The 15,531-nt window shown below is 42.1% G+C and overlaps 1 protein-coding gene across 4 annotated transcripts in view; it reads right to left on the reverse strand.

The window, feature by feature from the left end:
* ARL15 (ARF like GTPase 15) overlaps positions 1 to 15,531 on the reverse strand; it is a 463,258-nt gene that overhangs the window by 185,982 nt on the left and 261,745 nt on the right. The window contains exons 6-7 of one of the 4 annotated variants that reach the window (XM_073622386.1): positions 9,532 to 9,614; positions 7,608 to 9,444 (exon numbers count right to left, since the gene is read on the reverse strand). The exons of the other annotated variants lie outside the window; for them this stretch is intronic. Of the exons in view, the coding sequence (XP_073478487.1) occupies positions 9,411 to 9,444; positions 9,532 to 9,614 (117 nt within the window). The 3' untranslated portion in view covers positions 7,608 to 9,410. Of the gene's footprint in view, positions 1 to 7,607; positions 9,445 to 9,531; positions 9,615 to 15,531 lie in introns of those variants that run through there. 4 annotated transcript variants of the gene reach the window in all.

Consider the following 15,531-nt stretch of genomic DNA (forward strand, 5'->3'; position numbering starts at 1 on the left):
CGGAATTTCCGTCAACAAATGTTTGAGAGCAGGTTCTCTAATTTTCCAAAAACAAAACTTGTTGTCGGAAATTCCGAGCGTGTGTACACGATTCCAACGCACAAAAGTCCACGCATGCTCGGAATCAAGCAGAAGAGCCGCACTGGCTATTGAACTTAATTTTTCTTGGCTTGTTGTACATGTTGTACGTCACCGCGTTCTTGACGTTCGGAATTTCCAACAACATTTGTGTGACCGTGTGTATGCAAGACAAGTTTGAGCCAACATCCTTTGGAAAAAAATCCACGGTTTTGTTGTCGGAAAATTCTATCGTGTGCACAGGGCATAAGGCTTCTTCGCATCTGTACCAAAAGAAGGGACCATTCTGGATATTCGATATCTAATATCAACTAGCCCATCAACACAATAGGGTAGGGCAGCTGACATGAGTTTCCATTTCTGGAGGAAGGATCTTTTAGGATCCCATAACCTTGCACCAGGCAGCTATTTCTGGCAGATGGACAACATCATAATTGCAGGGGGAGGGGCAGGACCTGCAAAGGACAATAAGATCTTAGAAAGGGCTTTGTGTTTTAACTACTGGGTCATTAAACAAAATAATGTTCTCACAGGAAATGGCTGGATACCATACATCAGTGGCGGCCCATGCACTGTGGGCACATGGGTGCCCCCCCCATCCATGTGCCCGGCCCCTTTTAGGACGCATGGATTCCTATGGTGGGGGGAGGGGGTGGTACATTTTGAAGCAACTGATTAGAGACAGAAGCTCTAATAGGCTTCAAAATAGGGTGGGCTCGGGGCGCAGAGAGTGCGCCCTAATCCCACCCAATTGTGTGACAATAGCGAATTCATTTTCGCCATTCTCACACTAACCTTCCTCCCCGCCAATCAGGAGGCAGGGAGTCAGCCTTGTTTCCCGATTGGCCAAAGTGCCAGGCCACCCTTTTGGATGCCTAGCACTTAGGAAGAGGAGAGGAGACACACTGGAGCGGAGGTTGCCGCCTCTCTGGTGCATTGGAGAGGAGCTGCTGCGGTAAGTCTCCTCTGTCAGAGCCACGCGGGGGGGTCGGTGGGCACAGTGGCTGCATATTATGGGCACAAGTGGCTGCATTTGATGGACACAGTGAGGATGCAATTGATGCGGAGAGGGGGGGTTCAGTATTTTTCAGTTTGTTTGCGCCCCCCCCAAAAAAATTTTGAGCACCAGCCGCCACTGCCATACATAAATGCTGGAAGACAGTAGGAGCTAGTGGACATGAACCAGAGAGAAGACATTTAATCGCCCAGGACAAAAAACTGAGGCATGCTGGAAGTGGAAAGGTGTTAAAAAGATTAATTTCTGTGGTCTGCTGTTGGGTCAACTTTTACAAAAAAAAAAAAATGTTCTGGTTTGCCATCATCAATTTATTAAAGAGTATATGAACTATCAGTGACAAGCTGAACCAACACCCAGTCTTTAGCAGGCAAGTGTGGACAGACCTGTAGCAGTTTTGTTTCTTTACATAATAAGCTATATGTGAGTGGGACAGATAATAGTGGGCTGTCCCAGATTTGTTATGCCAGGGTCCAATCTCCTGAAGGCAGCCTAACCAAATGTACTTGAATATTCATCCTTTGTCCTGTAATGTATGATTAAGAAAATATTTTCACTGGACGGTTTAATCTTCTATATCACATCTCCCACAATAGGGCATCTGGGGACATACATGTAAACTTTTACTCTATGTTCATCTATAATAAATATACAGCACGTGAATGGCAAGTTTAATAGCCTAAGGGGATTAAACAAGACAGCCACCAGTAAAGTCAACTAAAAGGTGTGTTCCCAGTACATTCCAAGTCCTAGAAGAACAAATTGAAAACAAGTGTGTGGATTCCAGGCCAAAACCTGCTTCAATAAAACGCTAACTAAGCTTGAAGAAATATATAGTCCTAGGTGAGAGTGTAACATCAAACCTTGCCCCCTCACTCAATTCGCCATCACCCATATGTCATGCTTCATTTCATATACAATGTTAATTGGGAATGCAGGTGGTATTAACTACTGAGTGTCTGTCACACAGTTAAATTTATTACACAGTTATTTCCTCAAGTATAATATACCGACATAATATCAGGCTACACTCAATGGACACCTTGGAAGGGCATTCCAACACTGATGTAATAGTAATGATGAACTTTATCTGAACAAGCTTGATTTATTTTTTTTTTTTCCTTTTAGATGCTTGGGAAGCAACACCAAACACAATGTTTTTTGAAATGCCACTTAAGATATATATACACAGTAGGTAGATAGATAGATATCTTAATACACTGCTCAAAAAAAAAATTAAAGGAACACTTTGAAAACACATCAGATCTCAATGGGGAAAAATATCATGCTGGATATCTATAATAATGTGTTAGGAACGAAAAGGATGCCACATGATGCAACAGGCTAGTCCATTTTGCTGAAATTTCATTGCAGCAACTCAAAATGATACTCAGTAGTTTGTATGGCCCCCACGTACCAGTATGCATGCCTGACTACGTCGGGGCATGCTCCTAATGAGACGATGGATGTTGTCCTGGTGTATTTCTTTCCAGATCTGGACCAGGGCATCGGAGAGCTCCTAAACAGACTGAGGTGCAACCTGGCGGCCTTGGATGGACTGAAACATAATGTCCCAGCAATGTTCTATTGGATTTAGGTCAGACAAGCGTGGAGGCCATTCAATGGTATCAATTCCCTTGTCCTCCAGGAACTGGCTGCACACGCTCGCCACATGAGGCCCAGCATTGTCGTGTACCAGGAGGAACCCAGGATCCACTGCACCAGCGTAGGGTCTGATAATGGGTCCAAGGATTTCATCCCGATACCTAATGGTAGTCATGTTGCCATTGTTTAGCCTGTAGAGGTCTGTGCGTCCCTCCATGGATAGGCCTCCCCAGACCATCACTGACCCACCACCAAACCAATCATGCTGAATGATGTTACAGGCAGCATAATGTTCTACATGGCTTCTCCAGACCCTTTCAGGTCTGTGCCATGTGCTCACAGTGAACCTTGCTCTCATCTGTGAAAAGCACAGGGCGCCAGTGGCGGACCTGCCAATTCTGGCATTTAATGGCAAATGCCAATCGAGCTTTATGGTGCCAGGCAGTGAGCACAGGGCCCACTAGAGGACGTTGGGCCCTCAGGCCACCCTCATGAAGTCGGTTTCTGATTGTTTGGTCAGAGACATTAACACCAGTGGCCTGCTGGAGGTCATTTTGTAGGACTCTAGCAGTGCTCATTCTGTTCTTCCTTCCACAAAGGAGCAGATACCGGTCCTGCTGATGGGTTAAGGACCTTCTACGGTCCTGTCCAGCTCTCCTAGAGTAGCTGCCTGTCTCCTGGAATCTACTCCATGCTCTTGAGACTGTGCTGGGAGACACAGCAAACCTTCTGGCAATGGCACGTATTGATGTACCATCCTGGAGGAGTTGGACTGCACGTGCAACCTTTATAGGGTCCAGCTATCATCTCATGCTACCAGTAGTGACACTGACCTTAGCCAAATGCTAAACTAGTGAAAAACATTTCAGAAAAGATGGGTAGGGGAAAAAAAAAATGTCAGTGGCCTCCACCTGTAAAACCGTTTCTGTTTTGGAGGTTGTCTCGTTGCCCATCTAGTGCACCTGTTGCTCATTTCATTAACACCAAAGCAGCTGATAACCCCCCTCTGCTACTTAACTGACCAGATCAATATCCTAGGCGTTTAAATCACCTCGATACAGGGCACTTTCACCCCCTTCCTGCCCAGGCCATTTTTTAGCTTTCAGCGCTGTTGCACTTTGAATGACAATTGCGCGGTCATGCAACACTGTACCCAAATACATTTTTTTATCTTTTTCTTCACGCAAATAGAGCTTTCTTTTGGTGGCATTTAATCATTGATGGGATTTTTATTTTTTAACAAAAAAGAAAGAAAAAAAAAGACCGAAAACATTGAAAAAAAAAAAAAAAAAAAGTTTCTTATTTTCTGTCAGTAAAATTAGTAAACAAGTAATTTTTCTCCTTCACTGATGTGTGCTGATGAGGCTGCACTGATGGGTTCTGATGAGGTGGCACCTATGGGCACTGATGAGGCAGCACTTATGAGGAGGCACTAATATGCGGCACTGGTGGGCGGCAGCACTGGTGGGCATTGATGGGCAGCACTGGTGAGCAGGCACTGACTGGCATCACTTATGGGCACTGATGGGCACTGCTGGGGCTTTCCTGTAATCAGGGCACTAATAATAAGTACCCCGATTACCTGCCCAGGTCTCCTCTGCGAGGAGATTCCGCTGATCGAAACTTCCCGCCACACACTATCAGGGTGAGGCGAGGAGAGCCGATTCACGGCACTTCCATATTTACATGTGACCGGCTGTGATTGGACACCGTCGATCACATGGTTAAAGAGCTGCAGCTCTTTACAGAGATCGGGGTCGCACCGTGTCCTAGCGGCGCGGCCACGACTGCCGCACCGCAGACACACAATAGCGGCCGTTCTGGGCCGCTGTCATATGAAGTCCTTCCAGAATGAGAGTTGCACCATCCCTCCGTCATTTGACGGTGGGTGGGCGGTAAGTGGTTAATTGACGATGCTATACTCTGATTAAAAAGTGTTCCTTCAATTTTTTTCAAGCAGTATACACACACACACACACACACACACACACACACACTATTACCAAAAATATTGGGACATCTGCCTTTACACGCACTTGAACTTTATTGGCATCCCAGACTTAGTCCATAGCATTCAATATTGAGTTGGCCCACCCTTTGTAGCTGTAACAGTTTCAACTATTCTGGGAAGGCTGTCCACAAGGTTTAGGAGTGTGTCTATGGAAATCTTTGACCATTCTTCTAGAAGAGGTCAGGCAGTGATGTTGGACTTGCTCCAGCATCAACTGCACATCTTTCATCTGAATCGGCTTCAAGTGGATGATGGCTGCACAATGTGTGTCAGCACGACCAACTGCACACTCCACCAGGAACACATGGGTGACCATGCAGGAGCACAATTGGAAGACAATGGTGACTCCATAACAGGAAGTGAGCAAACAGGGACATACATGGCAGGGGTCAGCAGGGTATCTTTTATTTAAAGATACATATTTAAAAAGATGCCAAGTAAGCGATACAAATATACATTGCTATAAATACCGTTTAAGCAATAAACACATATATATTTTTTTAAAGATGCCTACATTTAGCTCATGCTTTATTTTTGTCCCTGCAACCTGCTTGAATAACCCTAGTGTAAAGAGTAGCAGTGCTACTAACCGACAACCACGAGATGTGGACAATGTGCTGACATCTAGCTTACTTTCTGCAGATGCTGCTCCGAGCCACCACCAACCAATGCGGTTTGCAGAAATGAGACAAACTTGTCAACTTGCCACAAAACATCACCCTCTAGTGGTGGCTAAGACTGGCTGAAGGAAGAAAATCAGATGTAAACAAATCACTGGGGGCTGCAAGCCAGCATGTCTTTTAGAAGTGCAAGTAGCATTTGCAGCTGTGTTACTTGAGCAGGCTGCTGGCACAAGTAAAAATCAGATATTCATGAAAAGTACATCCCAATGGACAATTGAACTCATAATAGGACATGCAGATCAATCTATAAAAACACAAATGATTTTAACAAATATACTAGATGTAAGAAGGCAATTATCAGTCCTCAACAATCTTTAAAAAAAAATGATACCTAGCTGGTATAAAAGCTAAAGAAACCATTAACTGCATAGATCAGACAGACGACTGCAGGAGAACATGTTAGCACACATATGGCAGACAGATAAATTATGTACATCAAGATTATTTTTGGCAAGGAAGCAGCCAAGTGTTTAAGCCAATTTAGCAATCTGTCATTAATAATATAAACATATATTAAAATATGAATTCCTTAAATTCACTGTGAGCGTTTAATTACCTATTAAGCTAGTGCTCCACTGATAAGTCTTGATCTAGGGAACGGTTAGAATAAATACATTCACACTGAGCCCATTCATATATTTTCTGAGTACAATATACAGTACACTGTATTTTGGGATAATAAACATGCACCGAATACTTTTTTAGAAGGATTCTGCCTCATGAGCTTTTAAAGTGAACCTTTTTTGGTTCATATTACCATCCAAAATAGCCTAGGTCCACAGAGCTCACAACTCAAGGTATAGCCATGCATCTGTACAATATCTTCAGAGTACCCAAGATCCCTGAATCAGGGGGCTGATTTATAAAAATAAAAAAATCTTATGGAGTGGTCATAAGGCCTACCTCTTCACTTCCATCCCATTCCTTTTGGCTACCATATGTGATGGCTGGCGTCTTTGGCCAAATGGAAGGTCCAGGAGCAGAAGACGGTGAGCATGAGCTCGACCACATTAGCAGTTGTCAATTTTTTTCTAACAGAGCAGAACTTTTAAGATTCTTCAAGAGTGCAAGCAGACATCACTAAGTTACCTTTCACTATTATAGGACCATAAATTTTACCACATCTGGCCAAACCCTTTGTTAATATTTGGAAAAATTCACAAACATTAAAGATGGACTTTGAATGTACTACCGCAACAGACACTTATTTGTGGTGGACTTACGTATCAATAGTCACATTTATCTGAAACACACAGAATTAGGAGTTTTGTAAAAAAAAATAAAAAAAAATTCTGACAGTCCGGCCACATACAGGATGATGATAGTATTCAATTTATTCTGCTTCTCCCCTCTCTTCCAACAGGCCTTGTTTTTTGCTTGACATGGTGGTTGTGTTATCAAAACTCCAATCTAGTTTTCAAAGCAATTCTAAAATGTCTGTATTGTCTGTGCTTGTTGTCATCCAATTTGACAAAAACTCTTACCCCTTTAGGCAGACCATGCAAATTTCTTTCCTGTAACCACAGGAAGTGCTGACAGGGGCAATTATCTTCTACTGGCAGGGAAGCCGCCATTTCCCCCCCCCCCCCCCCCCCCCCGGGAGAAGACAGTGACGACTGCTAGCGGCTAAAGCAGCCCTGGCAGGCTGGTTGTACCCAAGTCGATTGATTGAACTTTGCACATTCAGGCTGCTTATTAATTGTTCGGATCTCAACTGGTTCCTGCTGAACCGGCCGAGATTCTAGCCATGTATGGCCGAGATACATGGTACAGAATTATAGTGATTGGATTTTGCATTTGATAACAGCGGTGCTACACAAGCATCTACACCTCTCTTTAGGCTCTGTTCCCACTAGTGCGACTTTTCATGCGACTTGGGACTGAAAAGTCGCATGACAAATTGTTTCCCATGATTTCCAATGAGTACCGTTCATATCTGTGCGACTTCAAGTCGCAGCGACTTCAAAGTAGTCCCTGCACTACTTTGGTCCCACTTTGATGCGACTTGAGGTCTATAGATACAGGCATTGCTTCAAATCGCGGTAAAAAGTTGCGGTAAAATCGCGGTAAAAAATCGCGGCAAAATCGCGCGACTTTGGGGACGCACTAGTGGAAACCTAGCCTTAATGTTCTTGGACACTTACCATCCTCACATCATGGTGATTAGATAAAAGTGACAGATTGACCAGTGTGTCTATAAATGCTGGAATATGTCCCCAAGAATAATCAGAGCTGAGGAAGACACTTGGATGAGTGTTGGAATACAATCAACAATACAGAACAAATCTAACTGAATGTGACTAACTACTATTAGTTACACCATAACCTGGATAAATGAAAACCTTCATATTTACTGCTCAGAGAAGAGGACCATATAAATGATACCGGTTGCAACTACAAATACAGTCTAGAAAAATCCTACCTTTGGCACTTGGCTCTAAAGCTGGCTGCTAGAATGTGGATTTCAGCAGCTGCCACAGGGCAAGGTGAGGCCCTATAAAACACTTCCTATCTTTAAATGAGGACTTGGCAGGTTCGTGTTAAACACCCAGGATCTAGACCGTGAGCCGTGTTCCAGCTGGCTGGAAGGAAAGTTTTGCTTTCTGTAGACTGATAAAATAAATATGTATGTATAGATCAAGGCATTTAGGGTTATAGCAGATCAACCTTTTTCGTGAGAAGCTTGCCATATGCATATCTGTAGAAGTATGAACAGACACCAATTCTTCATTCTGCTTTCTGTAACACAATCTAAAGTCCTCTTTGCTATATTTGCCTGTAACATAAAATCTCACCACAGTAAAGAAAAACCACACACATGGAGCAGGCAGCTGCAATGATTAAGACACATAGGGAACACAGGGACATCTCACGGTTTTAATACTCGGTAGGACTTATTTCTGCATGGACCTCAGAGGACAACTGAAGATTGCACAAACAACAAATCCAACTAGGTTAACCAAGAACGTATCTGACAATGGTTGTTTCTACTCCATAAACTACACACCTGTTATGGGAACCCATCTAAGATGCAGGTATTTGCCATGTTTTATAATATCTTCAGTGCTTCCAAACTAATGGGGCTTTTACCATCTGCTTACATAATAAAAATAAAGGGTCTTCTCTACTTCAAATAAATACTTGTGCCCGAATACCAAATTCTGCCACCAGGTACTGCGGGACAGTATCTGCTACTTCCTTTAATCTTCAATTTTTTTTTTAATTTTTTTTTTTAGATGGGACGTGAACATTTCTGGGGAAATTCCTTTAAAAGGCTCGTACACACTATAAGAAAATCGGGCGAATATTTTCATCAGAGGAACGATCGTACGATTTTCTGATAGTATGTACACAACTTTCGGCAGCCAATTCTGGCCTCCTAAACTAAAATTTCCGAAGGGACGAACTCCAACATTTTTCTCATACGGGAACAGAACCAACAATTTTCGTTTAACGTGTACCGTTTTAGCAAAATCTTCGTATAAGAAAAATAAGGAAAACAAAAGACTGCACATGAGTAGAAAACAACCATAAAGAAAAAAAACAAAAAAAAAAACAAAAACCGCATTTGTCGTTTGAGAATGTTCCTACCTCATTTCCTTCATTGGTTCCTACTTGCTGTGAAACAAGAAAAATTGGATGATCGTTCGCCCGATTTTCTTATAGTGTATACCCCACTTAAGTGTCCTGTCTTCCCTACTTGAAATCAAGCATTTACTTACGAACAGTGCAACGCGCTACTTTCCGTAATGCAAATACCAATAACTAAGTAAATGTCATAGACCCCTCTTTGCAATACCATTTGTTGCCACATACTTGAATAGAGTGGTAAAGGGGTTAGAAACTCTGTCAGGTGTTTTTGTCCGTTGGGTCCCCATTGGGAAGATCCATCCCCCACTTTGTGACCAGTGTCTCTGGGACAGAAAGCTTTGAGAAATCCAAAATTGTTGCGTTATCTCAGGAACAGCACGTGAGGGAAATCTTCCAATGAGTAAACATGCTATGGTGACCGTTGTTTTTATGGGATGTCCTCCTTACTTACTGCTGCATCCCTGGTGCAAGAAAGAAAATGAAATGTGCCAGATGGTACACAGGAAAAAAGAATTGTAACTATTATCCATTCCCCAAGTAAATCTTACACTGATTCATGTTGGTCCACCTTGTCCTTGCCCCCCAATCTTCTCCCAAGAGAAGGTGCTGCTCTGGTACGGAGCCAAGAAAACTAGAGGTAAAGAAGAGGATGAGCGCACATTACCATATAGAAGATCCAGATCCAGTTTTATTGCAGCAATCCACAGATAAAATTATCATCACAGCTCCACAAAGACAAGGGCAAACGTTTAATGCTATAGAGTCCGTATCCATTTTCCACCAACACTAAAATCATTTTTTTTTTGTTAATGTTGGCTACATGTCCTGCATACTTCAGGACTACCTAGGACTCTGCTATCTATCAAAGAATTCTTCTGTTAAATGCATGTTAAAAAAAAAAGTGATTTTTTTTTTTGGATGGCAGCTTTTACATATTACAAGGTATGTGTCAGAGACAGAAGCATTCCAAATTATAAGGTATGCGTCAGAGAAAAAAGCATTATTTTTATGCAATCATGCTGTTATTTTAACATTTTGTACAATGAGTAAGAAATAAACCAGAAGGAGTTGACTCTTCCCTTTAGTATTACATAACTGTGGTTACCAACACACAAATGCAAAGTCAACAACGACAGCCTACTTCTTACAATTTGGAGAAAATCTCCAAACGTCTGTTCACGCCATTGTCCAATGGTTTTTTCCTTTCACTTACAAGTCAACACGCTTTCAAATGGAATCAGACAGATCACAGCACAGACCGGGTTCTATCTGTCATCTACAAGACAAGTTTAAACAACAAACTGAACCTCGGATTGGATAAAAAATTAATCTTTTATTGTTATCCAATTTAAACAGTCTGGAAGCTATGATCTGAAAGTACAAAGGAAATCAGATGAAGAGCTATCCATAGCGTTTTCAATATGAATTTTACCATGTATAAACAAATGAGAAATGACTAATCTGTACAGTATTTCCTCGCTGGTGAAGAAATAACATCTCCTTTTGAAAAGGGCCAAAGAATGGCATTTAGAATAGATGTGCCATGTGGATATTCTGTATGTCTGGGACACTTCCTTCTTTTGCCCTTTCTATATAATAAGATTATATCTGGGTTTAACTTTATATACCTGAAGTCAATAAGACACACCAAAACTTCAGAGGTACCATTGTTTTAAAGGATTTCTTCATTCTTCTTGCCATAGAATGTGTGGTTATTTAGATGCATTTTATTTTTTTTTTTACTTAAAACACATATTACAAATAACAATGTGTTACAAAAATACCCCTTTTTTATGGTTAATAGCAGCATAAAAGGGGCTCTGGTTCTTAAACCTACATTAAACTCCGTTTCTGAATAATACAAAAATTAGGGAGAGGATCAAAATAACACCTTTTGTTGGGAAAAAAATAAAATAAAAAGAGTGCTCTGTGCTCCCTCTGGTGGTCAGTCAGTGCTCTGCACGGATCATGTGGTCTCCACTGAGAAAGGTGAACACCGGTTAGGCATTGCCACTGTTTGACTAGATTTATAAAAATATTGATGCCTAAAATGGGCTTTGCACTAAAAAGTAGTGACTTAGCGCTAATTAAGTCCTACTTAACAAATTAGGGTTCTCGCACCCATAAACTGCTGCATTAAAATTAAAAAAAAAATGTAGGGGATAAAGTTTGTAAACAACTTCAACAAGTGAAGGGGATCCATCAAGTATGTCAGCCAGGTACATAACATAAAAGAAATGCCAGAGTAAAACCGGAGACACTGAGTAGATACACTGGGCAACCCAAGTTGGGTAAAGTTAGTATTTTTCATTCTTCTCTTTAATGTAATAAACAAAATAGTAGCTTGACCTCCCAACCTAGGAGCTAGTTAACAGCATTAAAGGGCCAGGAAATAAGGGTTTACAGTGAATAAATATTTGATCGCCTCTGCGGTTTTTATTTTTTGCGCTATAAAGAAAAGGATAGCGACAATTTTGAAAAAAAAAACGCAATATTTTTTACTTTTTGTTATAATAAATATCCCCCAAAAATATATTAAAAAAATTTTTTTTTCCTTAGTTTAGGCCGATACGTATTCGTCTACATATTTTTGATAAAAATAATTTGCAATAAGTGTATATTGATTGGTTTGCGCAAAAGTTATAGCGTCTACAAAATAGGGGATAGATTTATAGCATTTTTATTTATTTTTTTACTAGTAATGGCGGCTATCTTTTTATCGTGACTGCGACATTATGGCGGACACATCAGACAATTTTGATACATTTTTGGGACCATTGGCATTAATACAGCGATCAATGCTATACAAATGCATTGATTACTGTAAAAATGTCACTGGCAGTGAAGGGGTTAACACTAGGGGGCGATCGAGGGGTTAACTGTTTTCCCTGGGAGGTGATTCTAACTGAAGGGGGATGGAACTGACGGATCATGGTTCCTAGCTAATAGGAACACACAATCTGTCATGCCTCTTCAGAGCAGAACAGGGAAGTGTGTGTTTACATACACTCGTCCCTGTTCTGTGTCTCCTGCTCACGATCACTCGTGGCCGGCGGTCATCGCGACCATCGGCCATGAGCATCGGCACACCCACTGTGCAGCGCGCGCGCCTGCCATCCCGGCCCCGCGAGCCAAAGTATAGCTACGTGGTTTCGCGCAGGGGAGCCAACCTGACGCAGTATAACTGCGGCGGCTGGTTGGGAAGCACTTCATTTAGCTGTATATTTTTTGCTACTACCATAACCTTCCAACAAAGAACCGCCCAAATTAAAAAAAATATCTAGATCAAGGTTTGATCTAGGTCAGTGTCAGGGTTAGTTTTTGGGTCAAGGTCAGTATTTTTTTTTTTTTTTTTTTTTTACATCAGTGTCAGTAAGGGGTTTATTTACTAAAGCTAGAGAGGTCAAAATTAGTCACAATTCTGCAGAGAAACCAATAAAGTAGCGCAGTGCCAAATTGTAAAAATTGCTCTGGTCATTGAGGGGCCAATTCTTCCGGGGCTGAAGTGGTTAAAATAAATTGATGCAAAAAACTACCACTGATGCAAACATAAAAATTTACAATGTTTTCAAACAACCCAGAGACCTGCTGGCAGCACACCTCATACACCCACTACATACAGTCCACACTGCAAGAAGTCTATGGGGATACACGGGCTCTTCCACAATCAGTGGGATACGGAGGATGAGATTATTCAAATGGTAAAGCCACTCAATCCATAGAGACAAAAACCCTGCAAATCTTCCAATCAAAGGGTGTAGCAATCCACATAGAGTGCCGCTGAGGGTGAATGTTCAATGAAACCGCAATGGGGAGAATGCAGGCTGGACGGGGAGATAAGTGCAGAATGAAAATGGGAGTAGCTGGCTGTATCTTGAATAGGGTCTATGGATAAACAGCAAAACCAGACACATAGGTTGATATAAGTCAGCCCCACAACAGAAGATTCATAGCCATATTCAATAAAGTTTTTTTTTTAGATTTTAATTTTTTTTAATTTTTTTTTTTAATAAAAATAAAAAAATAATAAAAAATGAAAAAAAAAATAAGATAAAAAAATAAAGTTGATTTTTTAAGTCCATGGTGTTCCTTTATAAGATTTCTTGGTGATCTCTAATCTCCATTTTTTTCATAATCAATGTCATAGCCAATCAGAGGCTTCCACAGAGATCAGGTGACCCAGAATCAGGAGATCCAGGTCTTTAGTATTTAGAATTCTTTAGATCTTTAGTATGGGGCCCAGGGTTCTCCGTGAGACCACGGTCTCTGTGCTGGGAGCGCACCAGGAGATACGCAAATATGCAGCCCCACTGAAAAAAGTTCAGTCCAGTGGGGCTGCATATTGGCGTACAGTTGGCGTGAAGGGGTTAAATTAACAGGATATGGTTTCCTTGGATTAGCCCAAACATGGGATATAGAATATTTTCACCATTTAAATATTAGTTGACAAAAATAAAGAAAAAAAAAAAATAAATACATTTTTTTCTTTACTTTTTTCCAGTAAATAAAAGTTATGCTAATAGACTGGTCATGACATAGTGCAAGTTAATGGAAGCCTTAGAATTATGCAGATCCCTGTCTTAACTTGTATATAAATATTCCCAAAGCAGGTCATATTGGAAAATTTGGCTAAACAACAAACAGCTTGCTGAAGAGATCTTTAAATTAACCATGGGTGTTCACAGATGTCAAGGAATTGTACTTAATAAGCAAGTTTCTACATGGACATAAAAAGTGAGGATACAAATGTATCTGAAGTATATAGACATCAAGCAGGAAAGCATGTACACACGTGTATGGTAATGTGCAGATTGAGAATATATTAGTTCAGAGCAACAACATTGACATTCCCATAAACCTCCTTGTATAATGACTTTTGAGTTCCGTTCACTGAACCATATGGTAAAAGTTCAAACAAAGTCCATTTTGGACTTTCAGCTTTTTATATGTTTGTGGGTGGGTTCACACTATGTGCGGCGTGGGGCACAGCAAGGGGTCCGGTGCGTCCCCATTTACTATTTTAGGTCTGAATTAGGTTAGCATTTTTGTCTGAATTCGGACCTGAAAACTGAGCTAAAGACGCACAGGACCCTTCTGCTGTGCGCTCTGTGGCCGCCCCGGAGATGTGTAGAGCGGCTCCATTGAGAGCCGGTCCTACTCTCCTGTCATGCGAATTGGATGCGGAGAAACTTGCGAATGTGTGAATCCAGCCTAAAAAGGAGCAAAACCCAAAATAAATGTATGGTAGGTGCAGACAGAGTACCAGGGTCTATAAAGCCTTTCATCTGCCAAATTGCCCTTCACAGCAATTACCTTAACCAATTTTTATCAAGTTTTTTTTTCAGTCATGGCACTCTTTGAAAATATACAAAATCTCAAGGCACCCCAGTCAAAAATGGTGTTCCCCGTAACATTAGAAACCCCTTTTTCACATCATAGTTTCCAATTGCCCCCCCCAATACCCATCCCTTTCACATCAGTCTTCAGGCTGCCATCCTTCCTCCTTTCACATCACAGTCCTCATTCCCCCCCCCCCCCCCCCCATCAGCCTTTCACATTGCAATCCTTTGTAACCCCCATCTATTTCACATCACAGTCCTTACTTTCCCCCTTCCCCACTGGAATCCTTAGGAACCCCCATCCATTTCACATCAGAGTGCTCAGTGCCCACCTCCCCATCACATCAGAGTCCCCACTAAACATACAGTGAGACACATGTTCTTATCCAACAGAGTGGATTGTAGGGACATTACACTATTATTTTACCAGCAGGAGGGGAGGATCGTGGAGTAGGCGGAGCTGAAAGGCAGGGAGAGTGGGGGGGGGGGCGAAATCGGGGGAGAGAGGAGAGCTGTGGATGATGGGGGCACGTCAACTGTCCAAGGTGTCAGGGCTCAGCAGCCATGATAAACCGTGGTCAGTTTACAGGGGGGAGGGCAGAACCAGACAGGACCAACCAGCTATTTCATGTGAAAGGGGGCCAAATTACACAGCACAGGCACTGTGCTGTATAAAATGCTTTAACCACTTCCCTACCATGTATAGTCATATGACGGCGGCAGGAACCCTTTGTCCCAACGGGCCGCCGTCATACGACGTCTTTTCTTCCTGAGCCTCTAGGGGGCGTGCGGCCGCCGTGTCACTAGGCACCTGATGCGTGTGCCCGGCGGCCACCCGTGATTGCCCGTGAACACAGCAGGACCGTGGATCTGTGTGTTTGTAAACACACAGATCCACGTCCTGTCAAGAGGAGAGGAGACCGATGGTGTGTTCCCAGTACAGAGGAACACCGATAGGTCTCCTCCACTTGTGAGTCCCCACCCCCTACAGTTAGAATCACTCCCTAGGAAACATAATTAACCCCTCGATCACCCCCTAGTGTTAACCCTTTCCCTGCCAGTCACAATTTTCACAGTAATCAGTGTATTTTTTATAGCACTGATCACTGTATAAATGTGAATGGTCCCAAAATAGTGTCAAAAGTGTCCGAAGTGTCTGCCGCAATATCGCAGTCATGATAAAAATTGCAGATCGCCGCCATTACTAGT

This window comes from Aquarana catesbeiana, linkage group LG01 (assembly GCF_042186555.1).
Source record: "Aquarana catesbeiana isolate 2022-GZ linkage group LG01, ASM4218655v1, whole genome shotgun sequence".
Lineage (NCBI taxonomy): Eukaryota > Metazoa > Chordata > Amphibia > Anura > Ranidae > Aquarana > Aquarana catesbeiana.